This window comes from Terrapene carolina, unplaced genomic scaffold (assembly GCF_002925995.2).
Source record: "Terrapene carolina triunguis isolate 2854851 unplaced genomic scaffold, T_m_triunguis-2.0 Scaffold58, whole genome shotgun sequence".
Taxonomy (NCBI): domain Eukaryota; kingdom Metazoa; phylum Chordata; order Testudines; family Emydidae; genus Terrapene; species Terrapene triunguis.
Genome location: NW_020664409.1, coordinates 25,618,234 through 25,632,184, shown reverse-complemented (window position 1 = coordinate 25,632,184; position 13,951 = coordinate 25,618,234). Strand labels below are relative to the sequence as shown.

At 42.7% G+C, this 13,951-nt stretch overlaps 1 protein-coding gene across 1 annotated transcript in view; it reads left to right on the top strand.

Moving 5' to 3' along the window:
• The window catches only part of CEP192 (centrosomal protein 192), a 170,208-nt gene that overhangs the window by 48,980 nt on the left and 107,277 nt on the right, over nucleotides 1-13,951 (top strand). The window contains exons 13-16 of the mRNA XM_029913877.1: nucleotides 705-769; nucleotides 861-1,064; nucleotides 2,525-2,651; nucleotides 11,407-11,537. Of these exons, the coding sequence (XP_029769737.1) occupies nucleotides 705-769; nucleotides 861-1,064; nucleotides 2,525-2,651; nucleotides 11,407-11,537 (527 nt within the window). The remainder of the gene's footprint in view (nucleotides 1-704; nucleotides 770-860; nucleotides 1,065-2,524; nucleotides 2,652-11,406; nucleotides 11,538-13,951) is intronic.

The window sequence follows — 13,951 nt, the reverse complement described above, 5'->3', positions numbered from 1 at the left end:
TATCATAATGCACATGTACAAGGAGACAAGTAAGCTTGCATGGCAACCTTACAATAGACCTATGTTCTCAATCACAACTGCTTATTGTAGGGACCAAATCATTTATTATTTTGTATATGCTAGTAATGTAGGTGCAATTCAAGCATGTACATCTAAAACATAAAGATGTGTTCAATTTACCATATTGGTTACTGTGTATGGATGTTGCAAAAACTGGTACACTATAATTCTGAAATGCTTTAATTTATGGGAGGCATTTTGAAACTTTGAAGATAATTTTTCATGGAGGATACATGGGTTTGAAAGCCAAAAGCTGGTTGAGTTCTGTTTGAGATAGGCCCTACAGTGTTGAAGACTATTGCTACAGACACTGTACCAAAAAAGTATTGACAGTTATGGCTTTTTTTGCTGCCAGGAGGACTACATTACATCTAAAATGAAAGCTTAATTTTTTTTACACCTAAGGAGTGGGGGCTAGATTTACAAAGGTATTCAAAGCAGGGGCTTTTGTAAATCCCCCACTCACATCTTTGTGTGTCTATATACCTTTGTAAATCTGGTCCTTGTATGCATAGTTATACGTGCTTTAGTAGAAAGCATCTGTCATTGACTTGGAAAAATGCTGCAAACTTTATGAAATTTTAATTTCAAATCAGTTTTATATCAATGGCTATGTTGTAGTTAATTATTTTCATTTTTTAAAGCTGAAGCAATAGCTAAGATCGCACAAGATCAAGAAGAATTTGAGAGGGATCACAGATTTTTGCAGGTTAGTGACTTTATAAAAAGTTAACTTTCTGAGAACTACAGAAGGATCTACTTATTTTGAACAACTTTCAAAATGATTTTTTCATTCACAGGAAGAAAAAATAGACACACACAATACATCTGAAGTAGAGGATACATCATGGAAATCTGCCAATAGCTATAACCTGCTGAAGGCGTCCCAAACAACATCTGATCTTAGTAAAGATGCTAGCTACTTACGTTTGTCTTTGGGGGAGTTCTTTGGTCAGAGATCGGAAGCTCTTGGCTGTCTTGGCGGAGGCAGTGACGTGAGAAGGGTATGTGGCTGACTAACATTTTAATGCAAAGAACTGGACTTCAGTGTAAAGAAGAAAAGGATAAGAGGAACATAGCTGGAACTCTGTTCTTCTATTGCATTTGTAACCAATGCTTCCAGAAGAGTCTTATCTTCTAGATTAATCCAATTGCTAATAATTCTCTGTTCTAGCACGTGAGAGATATTGGATTAGTTTTGTTCCCAGGCTGGGAGTTATTAGAGAGCGGGTATAGGGCATGCCTTGTGTTATTTAAGGGACCACTTTGACTACCAGTGGGTTTCAAATGCCACCTTTTGAAGAAGTAATATTGTACATTGGGCTATAGCAGGGGTGCGCAAAATACGGCCCACGGGCTGGATTTGGCCCATCTAACATTTCTGTCCGGCCTCCTCTTCCCCCAGCGATCTCAGAGTCCAGGCTGCTAAAAGTCCCTCTGCGCAGTGGAGTGCTCAGGCAGGCTGCCTGCCTGCTGTAGCCCCACACCGCTCCCAGAAGTGGCCGGCTGCTGCTGGCACATCTCTGTACGTCCCTGGCGGGCGGGGAGGCGGCTCTGTGCATGGCCCCTGCCCCCAGCACCATCCTCAAAGCTTCCATTGGCCAGAAAACAGCCAATGGGAGCTGCGGGGGGTGGTGCTTGCGAGCGTGGGCGACGCACGGAGACCCGCTGTCTCCCTCCCCCCAAGGGGCGCCCAGAGATGTGCCAGCAGCAGCCGGCCGCAGCTGCTTCTGGGAGTGGCATGGGGCCATGGCATGCAGGCAGCCTGCCTGAACCTTGCTCTGCTGCCGGTCAGGAGCCGCCTGTGGTAAGCGCCTCCCAGCCAGAGCCTGCAACTTGCACCCCCTTCTGCACCCCTGCCCCAGGTCAGAACCCCCTTCTGCACCCAAACTCCCTCCCAGACACTGCACCCCCTCCTGCACCCCAATCCCCTGCCCCAGCCCAGAGCCCCCTCCTGCACCTAAACTTCCTCCCAGACACTGCACCCCCTCCTGCACCCCAATCCCCTGCCCCAGCCTTGAGTCCCTTCCTGCACCAAACTCCCAGAACTGACACCCCTCACCCTCTCCATCACCCCAACACTCTGTACCAGCCCAGAGCTCCCTCCTGCACCCAAACTCCCTCCCAGATCCCGCACCACCTCCATTAATATAGTAGAAATGTGCAGCCTGTGACGACTTACCAAAATTCGTGGCGTGGCCCTCCTGCAAAAATTATTGCCCACCCCTGGGCTATAGTATATAGTAAAAGTAGGCCAGATACAGGAGGATCATTGAAGGTCTGTGGAGATTATCCTCTTTTGGGGTAGAATGAGAAAAATCTGTTCAACTAAACAAAAATGTTTTAACAATGAAAACAATTATGTTGGTTTTTTTTATGTGCTACCTAAACACTCTACAGACAATTTTTAGGATGTTATACAACTACTTGAGGAAAAAATCACTAACTGACTTATTTTTTACAGCCATCTTTTGGTTATCATATTACATCTCCAGAGAAAAGGCAACCTGTAGCTTTGTTAAGGCAGTCTGATGCATCAAGAGGCAACTCTGAGCAAGAGAGTTCACAAATTTCTGATACGTTTTCTCCAGGTACTATAAAATGGGTAAAAAAGCAGGATCAATTTGTGAATTGTTAGCTATATGTGAATATTCCTAACCACTAAAATTAGAATTTGTGAAGACTATTATGAATAAACTCTCAAAGGGGGCAGTCACTGAAATATTTTTCACCAGTAGTTATTTTCTTTTCTAAGATTAAAGAACACAAATCTTTATAAGGACTGCATAAGGTCCTAATGCCAGAGAGAAACTTGAATTGTTCTGGCCATCTCCGCATCTTTCAGGAACACTGGAAAATTGCAAGAAATTACATTTTTAAGTCTTGCGGATCACTTTGGGACACTTAACACTTATTTAGCCTGTTACTAGTTAAATACTATTTACACAACATCATCTACATGTCTTCTCTTGTACAAGAATACAAGACTAGGTCCCTACCTGGAGAGACAGTAGACATTGGGTGGGCAAGGAAAGGGTGAGAGTCATAACCTAGAACTTTCAGTAATTTGTTTTATTCAATTTTTTTTTGAAGTGGTGGGAAGAATAAGCTTTTGTTTGTGAGTAGAGGGTAAATGTTATTGGGGTGGAACATTTCTGTGACCCTAGTCTGGATATCCCCCTTAAGTGAACTATGGGATTTTTTCCTTTATCGAATAAAATAGATAAATACTTAATTATAAGCCAACCTCCAATGGGAGATGGGAGACTTCCTCTGTGAGTATTGTAATTTCTCATTCTGGGATTTCTTGCACCTTTTACTGATGCAGTTGGTACTGATCACTGTCAGACAGAACAATGGACTTGATGGACCACTGGCCATGTGTGTGGGTTTTGCTTTTATTTTAACTTTTTTAAGTGAGAGATTGATGTGTTGAAATGAACTAAAATGATGTATACTATGAATCTGAGCCTCAGTGACTTTTCAGGAGTTAGTGAGGCAAGTTGTGCCTTCTCTTTTTCCTCCTTCCTTCTCGATGGCAGGAGAGGAAGTTGTCATACACGCCTTCTCTATCAAAGGACTTTTGAGTCAGATGTCAACACTTTCTTAAACACCAATACAGAAAATGATTGACGCCCCAACTGGCTACTGCCCAGAAGGCTCTTCAACCACAGGAAAAGCAGCTAAAAATCCCACTCTTTTCCAAATGCAAGGCCTAAAACCAACCTGCCTTTTCTCCTGGACAGTAGCAGGATTTTTAGTATGCTTTCATGGCTATACTTTTAGGTGAAAGGAACATCAGGAAGATCTGACAAGACAAAGCTCATGGGACATTAATAGCTTTAACTTGAATGTCATTTTTAATTCTCCCGTTGTCATGGTTTCAGTACCTCCAGTCTGGCTACCAATTCTACCAGATGATTTTGCTCTTACAAGCAATTTTTTCTATGCTTTGATCTGAAACCACTGTAGTGGCATGCACAGTGATTTGAGTTTAGGCTTTGAGTCACCTTAGGAAGTTCAAGATAATTCTTTTGCAGAGTTAAAAGCCTTCAACAAAAAAAATCTTGAAGTGCAAGTTTTTATTGCAAATGTTTTGTTGGTTTCCATAGTTCCTTTCATTTGGGGTTTTACTTAGTTTGGTTGTCTTTCAGTGCTGTTTCAAGCATGTCCGAATATTGGCTGTTCAGTCGGAGCTGTACCAGTCTCTCTCTAGTGCATGATTCTTCCATCTTTACTACTCCTTCTGTGAAGAGAGATTTTTGAATTATCTCTTTTTGTGAACCAGCATCTTTTTGGGACACAGACTTGGAAACCAAGCAACTGCCTTTGAGCTGTTAGCTAATAAAAGGGTTCTCCTACACTTTTAAAAAAAAAACTGTATTCTTAGAGCAGAGGTTTGAGAAGGGATTTGAAGGTAGATAATGTAGCTTTGTGTATAGGATGTGTCTCCCAAGTGTGTGGGGTAGCGTGGGAGAAAGCACTAAGTTAGGAAAATGATCTTTGCTGCAGTATTCTGAATGGATATGAGATGGGTAAGATTAGATTTGTCATGTTCATGGAGAAGGACATTGCAGTAATCAAGATGCAAGATAAGAATTTGAATAAGAGCTTTTTAGCTGTGTAGATAGGAAAGGCCATGTCTAAAGGATTTTACTCAGAATTGGCAAGATACAGACAGGACACAGGACCTAGAGAGAAGTCAGTTGAAGATGGCAATGTCTGAGTAATAGGCAGGATGATGGTGTCCACAATGATCAAAAAAGGAGGTAATAGGGAGGGCTTTGGGGACAAGATTAGGAGCTGAGTTTTATTCAAGTTGAGCTTAAGCTGACCGCTAGGAATCCATGAGGAGATGTCTGAGAGACAGGCCAAGAATTGATATTGTGCAGAAGGCGACAGATCTGAAGCAGTGAGGTAGATCAGTGAATTGTCCACACAGAAATGGGAATTGAACCTGTGGTTGCAAATATTACTCAAAGGTAAGGTATAGAGGGAGAAGAGAAGGTGACCAAGGACAGAGCCCTGTGAAACCTCCACAGAAAGCTGGAGCATGAGGAGGGTCATCCAAAGCACATGCTAAGGAGTGATTGAAGAGAGGGAGAACCAGGACGGGACAAAGATTTCAAGAGGAGTATGATCAGTGGTGTTGAAGACCGCTGAAAGGTCAGTGAGGATGAAGAACTGGTTCTGAGCTTTAGCTAGGAAGAGGTCATTAGTAATTTTTGGCAAGTGGTTGAGGTGGAGGCTGGGTTGGAAAAGGTCTAGGATGGAGCTGCAGGAGAGCAGCTCCAGACAGTGATTGTAGATTGTGCGTTCAATGAGCTTGGATATCAAAGGAAGATGTGGTGGTAGTTGGAGAGGCAAGTGGAGTTCAAGGTGGGTTTTTAAGATGGGAGAGACTAGAACATGCCTTTATTATGAGGGGAAAGAGCCAGAGGAAAACAAGAGCTTAAGGAGAAGAGTAAGGGAGGGGATGAGAGTAGGCACAAGGGAGATCAAGAGATGAGGCGGGGTCACTGCAGCAAGTGAAGGGGTTAGGGTAGAAGAGCAGACTGACTTCTGCATCTGTGATGGGAGAAGAGAGAGTTGTAGGAGGAGAAGGGAAGGCAGTCTGAGGAGGGGGGGGATGTTTTGTCAGTTTTCTTTTGGCAGATACGTGTGAGATCCTGTTAGGGGAGAGAGTGCAAGCAGGAGGAGTAGAGGGTCTGAGGAGGGAGTCAAAAGGTGGCTGGTTGTGCTGTTTCTCAAGGTACCCAAGAGTGTGATTCACTTTGTTGCCACCTGCCTACAGTGTGAGGTGTTACCTCCCTAACATAACGAGACTGTCAGCCACTCAAGCACTCTCCTCTGGGCTTTACCAGCCCTGCCTTTACCCTGCAGATTAACAATAGATGCACCCTTGTTGACACTACTTTAGTGTCCCCCTGTGATATTCAGCCCCGATCACTGGATAGCCATAGAAATCCCAGATCTTCCATTCCCAAAGGAGCCATGCATCCCAATTTTACCTTAGTCCAGTGCTGCTGTGTCTCTAACACCACTTGAGTTCAATTATAGTAAAACAAAAGGACAGCTATTTGAGAAAGAATAGAGATTAAAGTGGAAGCAACTGTGAAACAGTTATGTACAAAACAAAATCATAAAACTAGAGCCTATACTTTATTAATAGTTACCTTTCTTATCTAATAAAGTAGATTCTCACCCCCAAAGTTCAGTGTTTTGCAACGTTTGCTAGCTCAAAGGAGCTAGGAGCGCTGCTTCTTTCATGAAGTGAGTGGATCCAGGGGGTCTTTCTTCACTCTATGATATACTGAATCAGTGTTCTGTCTTCATTCACAGACAGGGCAATCCCCTTGCTGTCATATCACTTCCATGTCATTTTCACTTCCAAGTGGTTTTGATGTTTATGGTTTGTCTTTGATGGTTTTCCATTGACTTTTCTGGGTTGGTGAAAAGGTAAACAATTGAACAACACATTACATAATCAGCTAGCCAGGGAGGCTCAACTCCCTCCTACCTGAATGAGCCCTCAACAAGACACATTATTCCCTGGTGACTTACTTTCACTCCAAGATCATAGGGCATAACTTTCAACATAGTTACATTATTCCTTAAATATTACCTGTATATACATCTCACAATGATGAGTATCAGTAAGTTACAAGACTTCAGTAGAGAACTCACATGTTGCCCTTTATGGATGAATACCATGAAAGTGGTCCTTTGGGTGTAGTGAGTTTGGCAGGTCTGAGGTAGGAGTTACTTCTAAAGAACAGTGAACACTTTGCCAGTTGGCACCAATGGGCCTCTGTGCCAGACTGGTATTGTGTGATGAGATTCAATTAAATTGGAGAAATAGAGTTGTTTAGCAAGGAAGATAGCAGAACTGAGGGAGAAGAGAACAAATTTGTAGTGCAAGTCAGCCGGATGTTGGGATGCTCTGCAGTGTGAGAGCAGGATCATAGGAAGAAGATGTTGGGAGTGAGCCAGGATTGGGGATTGGCAGGTTTGCATCTTGTGTTGGGGGAGAGGGGCAAGAGTCAAGAGTGGAGGAATGAAGCATGCAGAGACTCAACAATCCTGTTAAGGGAGGAGAGAGCTGAGAGCAGACACAAGGAAGTAATCAATACTGGTGGATGGGAAATCATGGAAAGGCTGAGTGACAGGTTGTGTGGAGGGGTTGGGGCTGATGAGCAATGCTGAACGAGACCAAGTGATGGTCAGAAAGGGTAAATTCTGTAGCAGAGAGAGAGCACAGTGGTTGGTGAAGAACCAGCAAAGTGAACAGCCTTCTTAGTGAGTATGACAATTGAATGAGGATTGCAGGTCAAATGGAGAGTTGAGGGTGAGGAAGTGAGTAGCTAACGGGTTGAATGGAAGTTGGTGTTCCTGAGGGTTACTGTGGGAGATTGACACCTGGCTCTCTTTTCCTCTCCAATCAGAGGAAGGATGATGTGGAAAAGTTGGATGGATGGTAGATGAGAGCAACATGGAGGGTGAGAGGAGAGAAAAGTTGTACTTTTTCGAAAGAGGAGAAAGAATGAGAAGGGAAAGGAGTAGTGGGGGAGGTGTTGGTTTTGGATTGGAAGTGGTGGGAATGGAAGAGAAGCCCACCACACCCTGATCTGGGGGAGGGTGGGGGGAAATGTGTGATGCTTCCCGGGAGTATCTAGGGTTGTGAGGCATCTCGCCACAAGCAACACAACCCCCTAGGTCTATGCAGGCCGTGCGCTTGCTCGCGCTCGCTCTCTCTTCGGGTTAGTGATACGCACACTCCAACCACCAAGCTCTCCAAGTTTCTCCCTAGAGTGTCTGGCCCCTATTCCATGGGATACTCTCAATATTTACTGATTCACTGCTCCCAAAGAAGCAGTAAAAGCTTACAAGTTACACCTCAGATTGCAGCTCCACTAAACACAGAACACTTTGATATGTTTGTAGTGAAAACAAATAAGCATATTAACAAAGTATAGAGATTCCGGTGATGGTAAGTAGAAGTATTGGAAACATGTAAAATGAAATCACTCTCATTCTAGTGCCTAGACTTTTAGACATGAGAGTATCTTGTTAATTAAGTATTGCTCACCAGTGCTTTCCAGCCAGGCAGGCTGTGATATCCCTTGTTTTATGAAACAAGGCATAGAATCAGAAGTGTAGGACTGGAAGGGACCTCAGTAGGTCATCTAGTCTGACTCCCTGCACTCAAAGCAGGACTAATAATAACTAGACCATTCCTGACAGGTGTTTGTCTAACCTGTTCTTAAAAAACCCCCAGTGACGGAGATTCTACAACCTCCCTAGGCAATTTGTTCCACTTCTTAACTACTCTTACAGTTAGGTTGGACATTAGGAAAAGCTTCCTAACCCTCGCTGCTGCAATTTAAGACCATTGCTTCTTGTCCTGTCTTCAGAGGTTAACAAGAACTATTTTTCACCCTCCTCCTTGTAACAACCTTTTATATACTTGAAAACTGTTATCGTGTCCTCAGTCTTCTCTTCTCCAGACTAAACAAATCCAATTTTTTTCAATCTTTCCTCATATGTCATGTTTTTTAGACCTTTAATTATTTTTGTTGCTCTCCTCTGGGCTCTGTCCAGTTTGTCCACATCTTTCCTGAATTGTGGCACCCAAAGCTGGACACAATACTCCAGTTGAGGCTTTATCAGCACAGAGTAGAACGAAAGAATTACTTCTTGTGACTTGCTTACAACACTCCTGCTAATACATCCCAGAATGATATTCACCTTTTTTGCAACAGTTGACTCGTATTTAGCTTGTGGTCCAATATGACCCCCCAGATCCCTTTCTGCAGTACTCCTTTGTAGGCAGTCATTTCCCATTTTGTATGTGTGCAATGGATTGTTCCTTCCTAAGTGGAGTACTTTGCATTTGTCCTTAGTAAATTTCATCCTATTTACTTCAGACCATTTCTTCAATTTGTCCAGATTATTTTGAATTTTAATGCTATCCTCCAAAGCACTTGCAACCCCTCCCCGCTTGGTATTGTCTGCAGACTTTATAAGTGTACTCTCTATGCAATTATCTGAATCATTTATTAAGATATTGAACAGAACCAGGACTGATCCCAGTGGGACTGCACTAGATATGTCCTTCTAGCTTGAGTGTGAACCACTGATAACTACTCTCTGGAAATGGTTTTCCAACCAGTTATGCACCCACTTCTATAGTAGCTCTATCTAGGCTATATTTCCCTAGTTTGTTTATGAGAAGGTCATGCAAGGCAGTATCAAAAGCCTTACTGAAGTCAAGATATACCTCATCTACCACTTCCCTGCCATCCAAAAGGCTTGTTACCCTGTCAAAAAAAGCTAGTAGAGTTGGTTTGACATTTATTTTTTCTTGATAAATCAATGTTGACTGTTACTTATCTTCTTAGTTTCTAGGTGTTTGCAAATTGATTGCTTGATTATTTGCTCCATTATCTTTCTGGGTACTGAAGTTAAGATGACTGGTCTGTAATTCCCTGGGTTGCCCTTATTCCCCTTATGATAGATGGGCACTGTATTTGCCCTCTTCTAGTCCTCTGGAATCTCTTCTGTATTCCATGGGTTTTTGAAGATAATTGCTAATGGCTCAGATATCTCCTCAGTCAGCTCCTTGAGTATACTAGGATGTATTTCATCAAGCCTTGCTGACTTGAAGACATCTAACTTGTCTAGGTAATTTTTAACTTGTTTTCCTTATTTTAGCCTCAGATCCTACCTCATTTTCACTGGCATTCAGTAGGTTAGATTTCCAGTCATTACTAACCTTTTGGTGAAAACTGAAACAAAAAAGTCATTTAGCATTTCTGCCATTTCCACATTTTCTGTTGTTTCCCCTTCCCATTGAGTAAATGGCCTGCCCTGTCCTTGGTTTTCCTCTTGCTGTTTCCAGAATGTTTTCTTGTTACCCTTTGTCTTTGGCAAGTTTAATCTCATTTTTTGCCTTGGCCTTTCTAATTTTGTCCCTACATGCTTGTGGTGTTTGTTTATATTCATCCTTCGTAATTTGATCTAGTTTCCACTTTCTATTTGATTTTCTTTTGAGTTTCAGATTGAAGATCTCCTGGTTAAGCCATACTTGGAAGTAGCCATACTTCCTATCTTTCGTACACAGTGGGATAGTTTGCTCTTCTGCCGTTAATAATGTCTCTTTAAAAAACTGCCAGATCTCTCGAGCTGTTTTTCCCCTTAGACTTGCTTCTCATGGGATCTTACTTATCAGCTCCCCGAGTTTGCTGAAGTCTGCCTTCTTGAAATCCATTATCTGTATTGTTCTGTTTTCCTTCCTACCATTCCTTAGAATCATGAACTCTCTCATTTCATGATCACTTTGACCCAAGCTGCCTTCCACTTTCAAATTCTCAACCAGTCCCTCCTATTTGTCAAAATCAAATCTAAAACAGCCTCCTCACCTAATTGCTTTCTACACATTCTGAAATAAAAAAAATTTCCAGAGCATTCCAAGAACTTGTTGGATAATCTGTGTCCCGCTGTCAGCTTGTTTCCTAGGTGAAGGAAGCTGTGTTTCCTTGTGTTACCTGATAGACCAGACCAATCCTTTTGATCTTAGCCATACAGAGGATACCCATGTGCTGATTATTTTCCTATAGGTTTCCTTGTAGATTTTGCAATCTTATGCCTGGTATCTGGCTTGGTATGCAAATAGGCGTCTATTTTATGTCATACAATACACACATGACCAGACAGATAACTGCAAGAGAAGTGTAGAGGGATGGGTGTGAAGCTAGGAGTGGTGGCACCGGAGGGGTGGAAGTTCTGTTGGGAATGGGTGTGGCAGGGGGAGAGGATGGGGATGGAGGGAAGGCCAGGGTTGGGACAAATGGCTCCAAAGGTGAGGAGAAGGCAGAAGAGGAGGGTGGATGTAGGCTCTGGATTAATGCTGGTGGGACGAAGGGTTGATGTTATGGGGGGAGTGGCAGATGGGTGAGAGGAAAAATAAATTTGATAAATGCTGTGGAAGTAATGCTTTTGTAGCCCCCCTCAGGAAGCTGGTGTTCATTGCCTTTCACTTCTGAGGAGGAGGAAAAGTGAGCAGCAGAGTTCTGGCCCTGGTACATTGTAGGCAGGGGGGACCCAGGAGTTGATCATCTCATCAGGTGCTTTTGCAGCCCCCCTCATGAAGCTGGAGTTTGTAAAAAGGGCTGTTGCCCCAACAGGCCTCACTGTTTGGATTTGCAAAGGAAGACATGAGGTCCTAATGATCGCTGCTTTCAGCAGAACTTGAGGGGTGGGGTGGGTACATCCCAAGAAAATGGGTATTTAAACAATCTGTTTATCAGTAACTACTTCTTATCCTCTTTTTCTCTGTTTTTATAGAAGTCATAAAAGTGCACACAAGGGAATATCCAGACTCTGTGTCAGCCACGTTCACTGTTGATGAAATGGAGACTACAGCAGGAATAAATAAAAGCATAAATACGCAAACTGCTACTGAAAGTAAAATAGAGGTATGTCCATGTATTTTATAATATAAAAGTATAGGGAAAACTCATAATTCATCTGAGCTGTGACTATTAATTAAAATTAATAAGATATCAAATGTGAGCTTTCACAATGAGCCATTGCTTTTTTTCCTTCTGTAAAGTAGATCATGTCAAATGATGCTTATCTGTTCTAGAGCAGCAACAATCTCTGACTCTGTTCAGGATCCTTTCACACAAGAAGCTGCCTCTTGATCACCATCTTATTTCTCTCCCCTCTCCCACTCCCCAACTGTCTGTGAGGCTTCTTAGTATGTTGACTCACTGCTGTCTACCTGTGGTGGATGGGGAAACAGTCTTTAGTCTCCGCTATCTAGAGCTTGAGTTTTAAAATTAAAAGGCATGTCTTGCCTCAAACACATTTTCTAAAGAACTTTGATCATTAACAGCTCAGCAAAGCTGTTTTGGCATTTAGCAGTGCAAAACCAAAATAAGTTTGATCTTGAAAATAGCTAATTTTGGATTTGTTAATCTCAGGGCTTTTACCTTTTAATCTGGTGAGGCAAGATCTATCCCCCCTGTATGTAGAAATGGTCACCTGGTGGAATTGAGGTATAAGGAATTGAATCACCCTGTTGGCAGCTTACCTTCCGAGAGTTCAGAATGTGTTGGTGGACACTTTCAGTAGGCATTTCACTATTGATCATGAGTGGAAGCTGCATGATTTGGTAGTGAGTAGTATCTTTGCTCAGTAGGGACCTCCCTTCTGGGTTCTAGTAGTCTCCCAAATGAACAACATCTACTGTTTCAGGGGAGCTGTAGGTCTAGGTCTATACTCTCAAGGCAATGCTCTCCTTCCCTGGTCAGGACAGCTGAAATAGGCCTCTCTTCCCTTATTGCTTCTACTGTGAGTCCTATAGAAATTTGACAGAACAGGGACAAGTCACCCTCATCGTCCCCAATTGTCCCTGACAATTTTGGTTTCCAAATCTCCTTTTAATATCATTTCATCTTTCAATCAGCATCCAGTCCTTTTGCAATCTCTTGATGGAGGGGGAAGGCAGGATCAAGCATCCTGACCCTAAAACACTTAATCTCATGGCTTGGTTTTTGAATGGGTATCAATCCTAGAATATTCCAGCTCTGAAGCTGTATTAAGGTAAAAAGATTCTAATAGGAAATGCTATTCAGCCGAGTGGAAGTGGGCACAGCTGAAACATGTATCTCCTGAGTCAGCAGATAGCACAAAGTGAAGTTAATATCTTTTTTCTCTCAAGATGACTGGGCTGTCCTTCAGTTCTGTACGAGTCCACCTGGCAGCAATCAGTGTGTGCCACCCACCGTGTGATGCTATGGAGTTTCACCCAGTCGAGTAAGGGGTTGTCACCGACTGCCCTGTAACGATGGGTGCTTCTGTGCTATGCAGATTTGGCTCCGAGCCCTGACGGTGACCTCGCTTTGGCTTCCATCAGGCTTTTTATTCCTTGCAGAGTGACACCACTAGTCCTTCCAGTCCCGAGTCTCCCCAAAATTATCTCCCCTTTAGTGTCCAGTCCTTCACTGGACCCTCACAGAAGTTATCCAGTTTGCTGCTTCCAAAGAGAGACAATTCATTATGCATCCGTTCCTGTTAATTTGGCTGAAGACCCACAATTTGGTTTAATACACAGCACTGAGATGGCTTTGTAGAAAAAGAAAAATAAGTTTATTAACAAAGAACATAGGTTTAAGTGATTACAAGGAAGAGTGAAAGAGGAAGGAAAGGTTACAAGTAAAGCAAATAAAACATGCTTTCTAGTGACTAAATCTTAATTCTAACAATTTACAATACTTGCCTAAGCAGTTTCCTTACTTACATTGTTATCAGCATCCCTCCTACTCTAGACCAGGGGACCCAGTTTTCATTGATTTGAAGGATGCTGCACCCTTCATCCCCTCAGTGATGGATAACAAAATGGCTTTTTGCCTCTGCTGGTATCTTCCCAGTTCATTGACCCTGTTTCAAGAGATAAGGCAGCTTCCTGGGGGTGCAGTCTCCATCCCCCATTGATATTAAGTGGTCATCTTCCCCCACTTGCTTACCTGATGGCTTTGTTGACCTTGCATGTAAATGTGCTTTTCATAGTCTCTGGTCACACTTTGCTTAATTTATATTGGAGACAGTCAAACCTGCAAAACAACGTTCTTTTGTCTAGGATAGGCTAGGCTTAGCCATTGTCTATCAAACACATTTTAGGAACATATTTCCAGCAGACAGCTATAATTCTTTATACGCCGCCCATATATACATAACACAATATTAATAATGACCAGCATATTATCAGTTTGCATATGAAACATTACATGACACCTTTTTAGATACAGATTATGACAGCAGTGAGTTGGGGCAATGAGTGCATCAGGCCTGCTGCAAGTTATGGTGTGGTGTGCCCTTTGCTAAT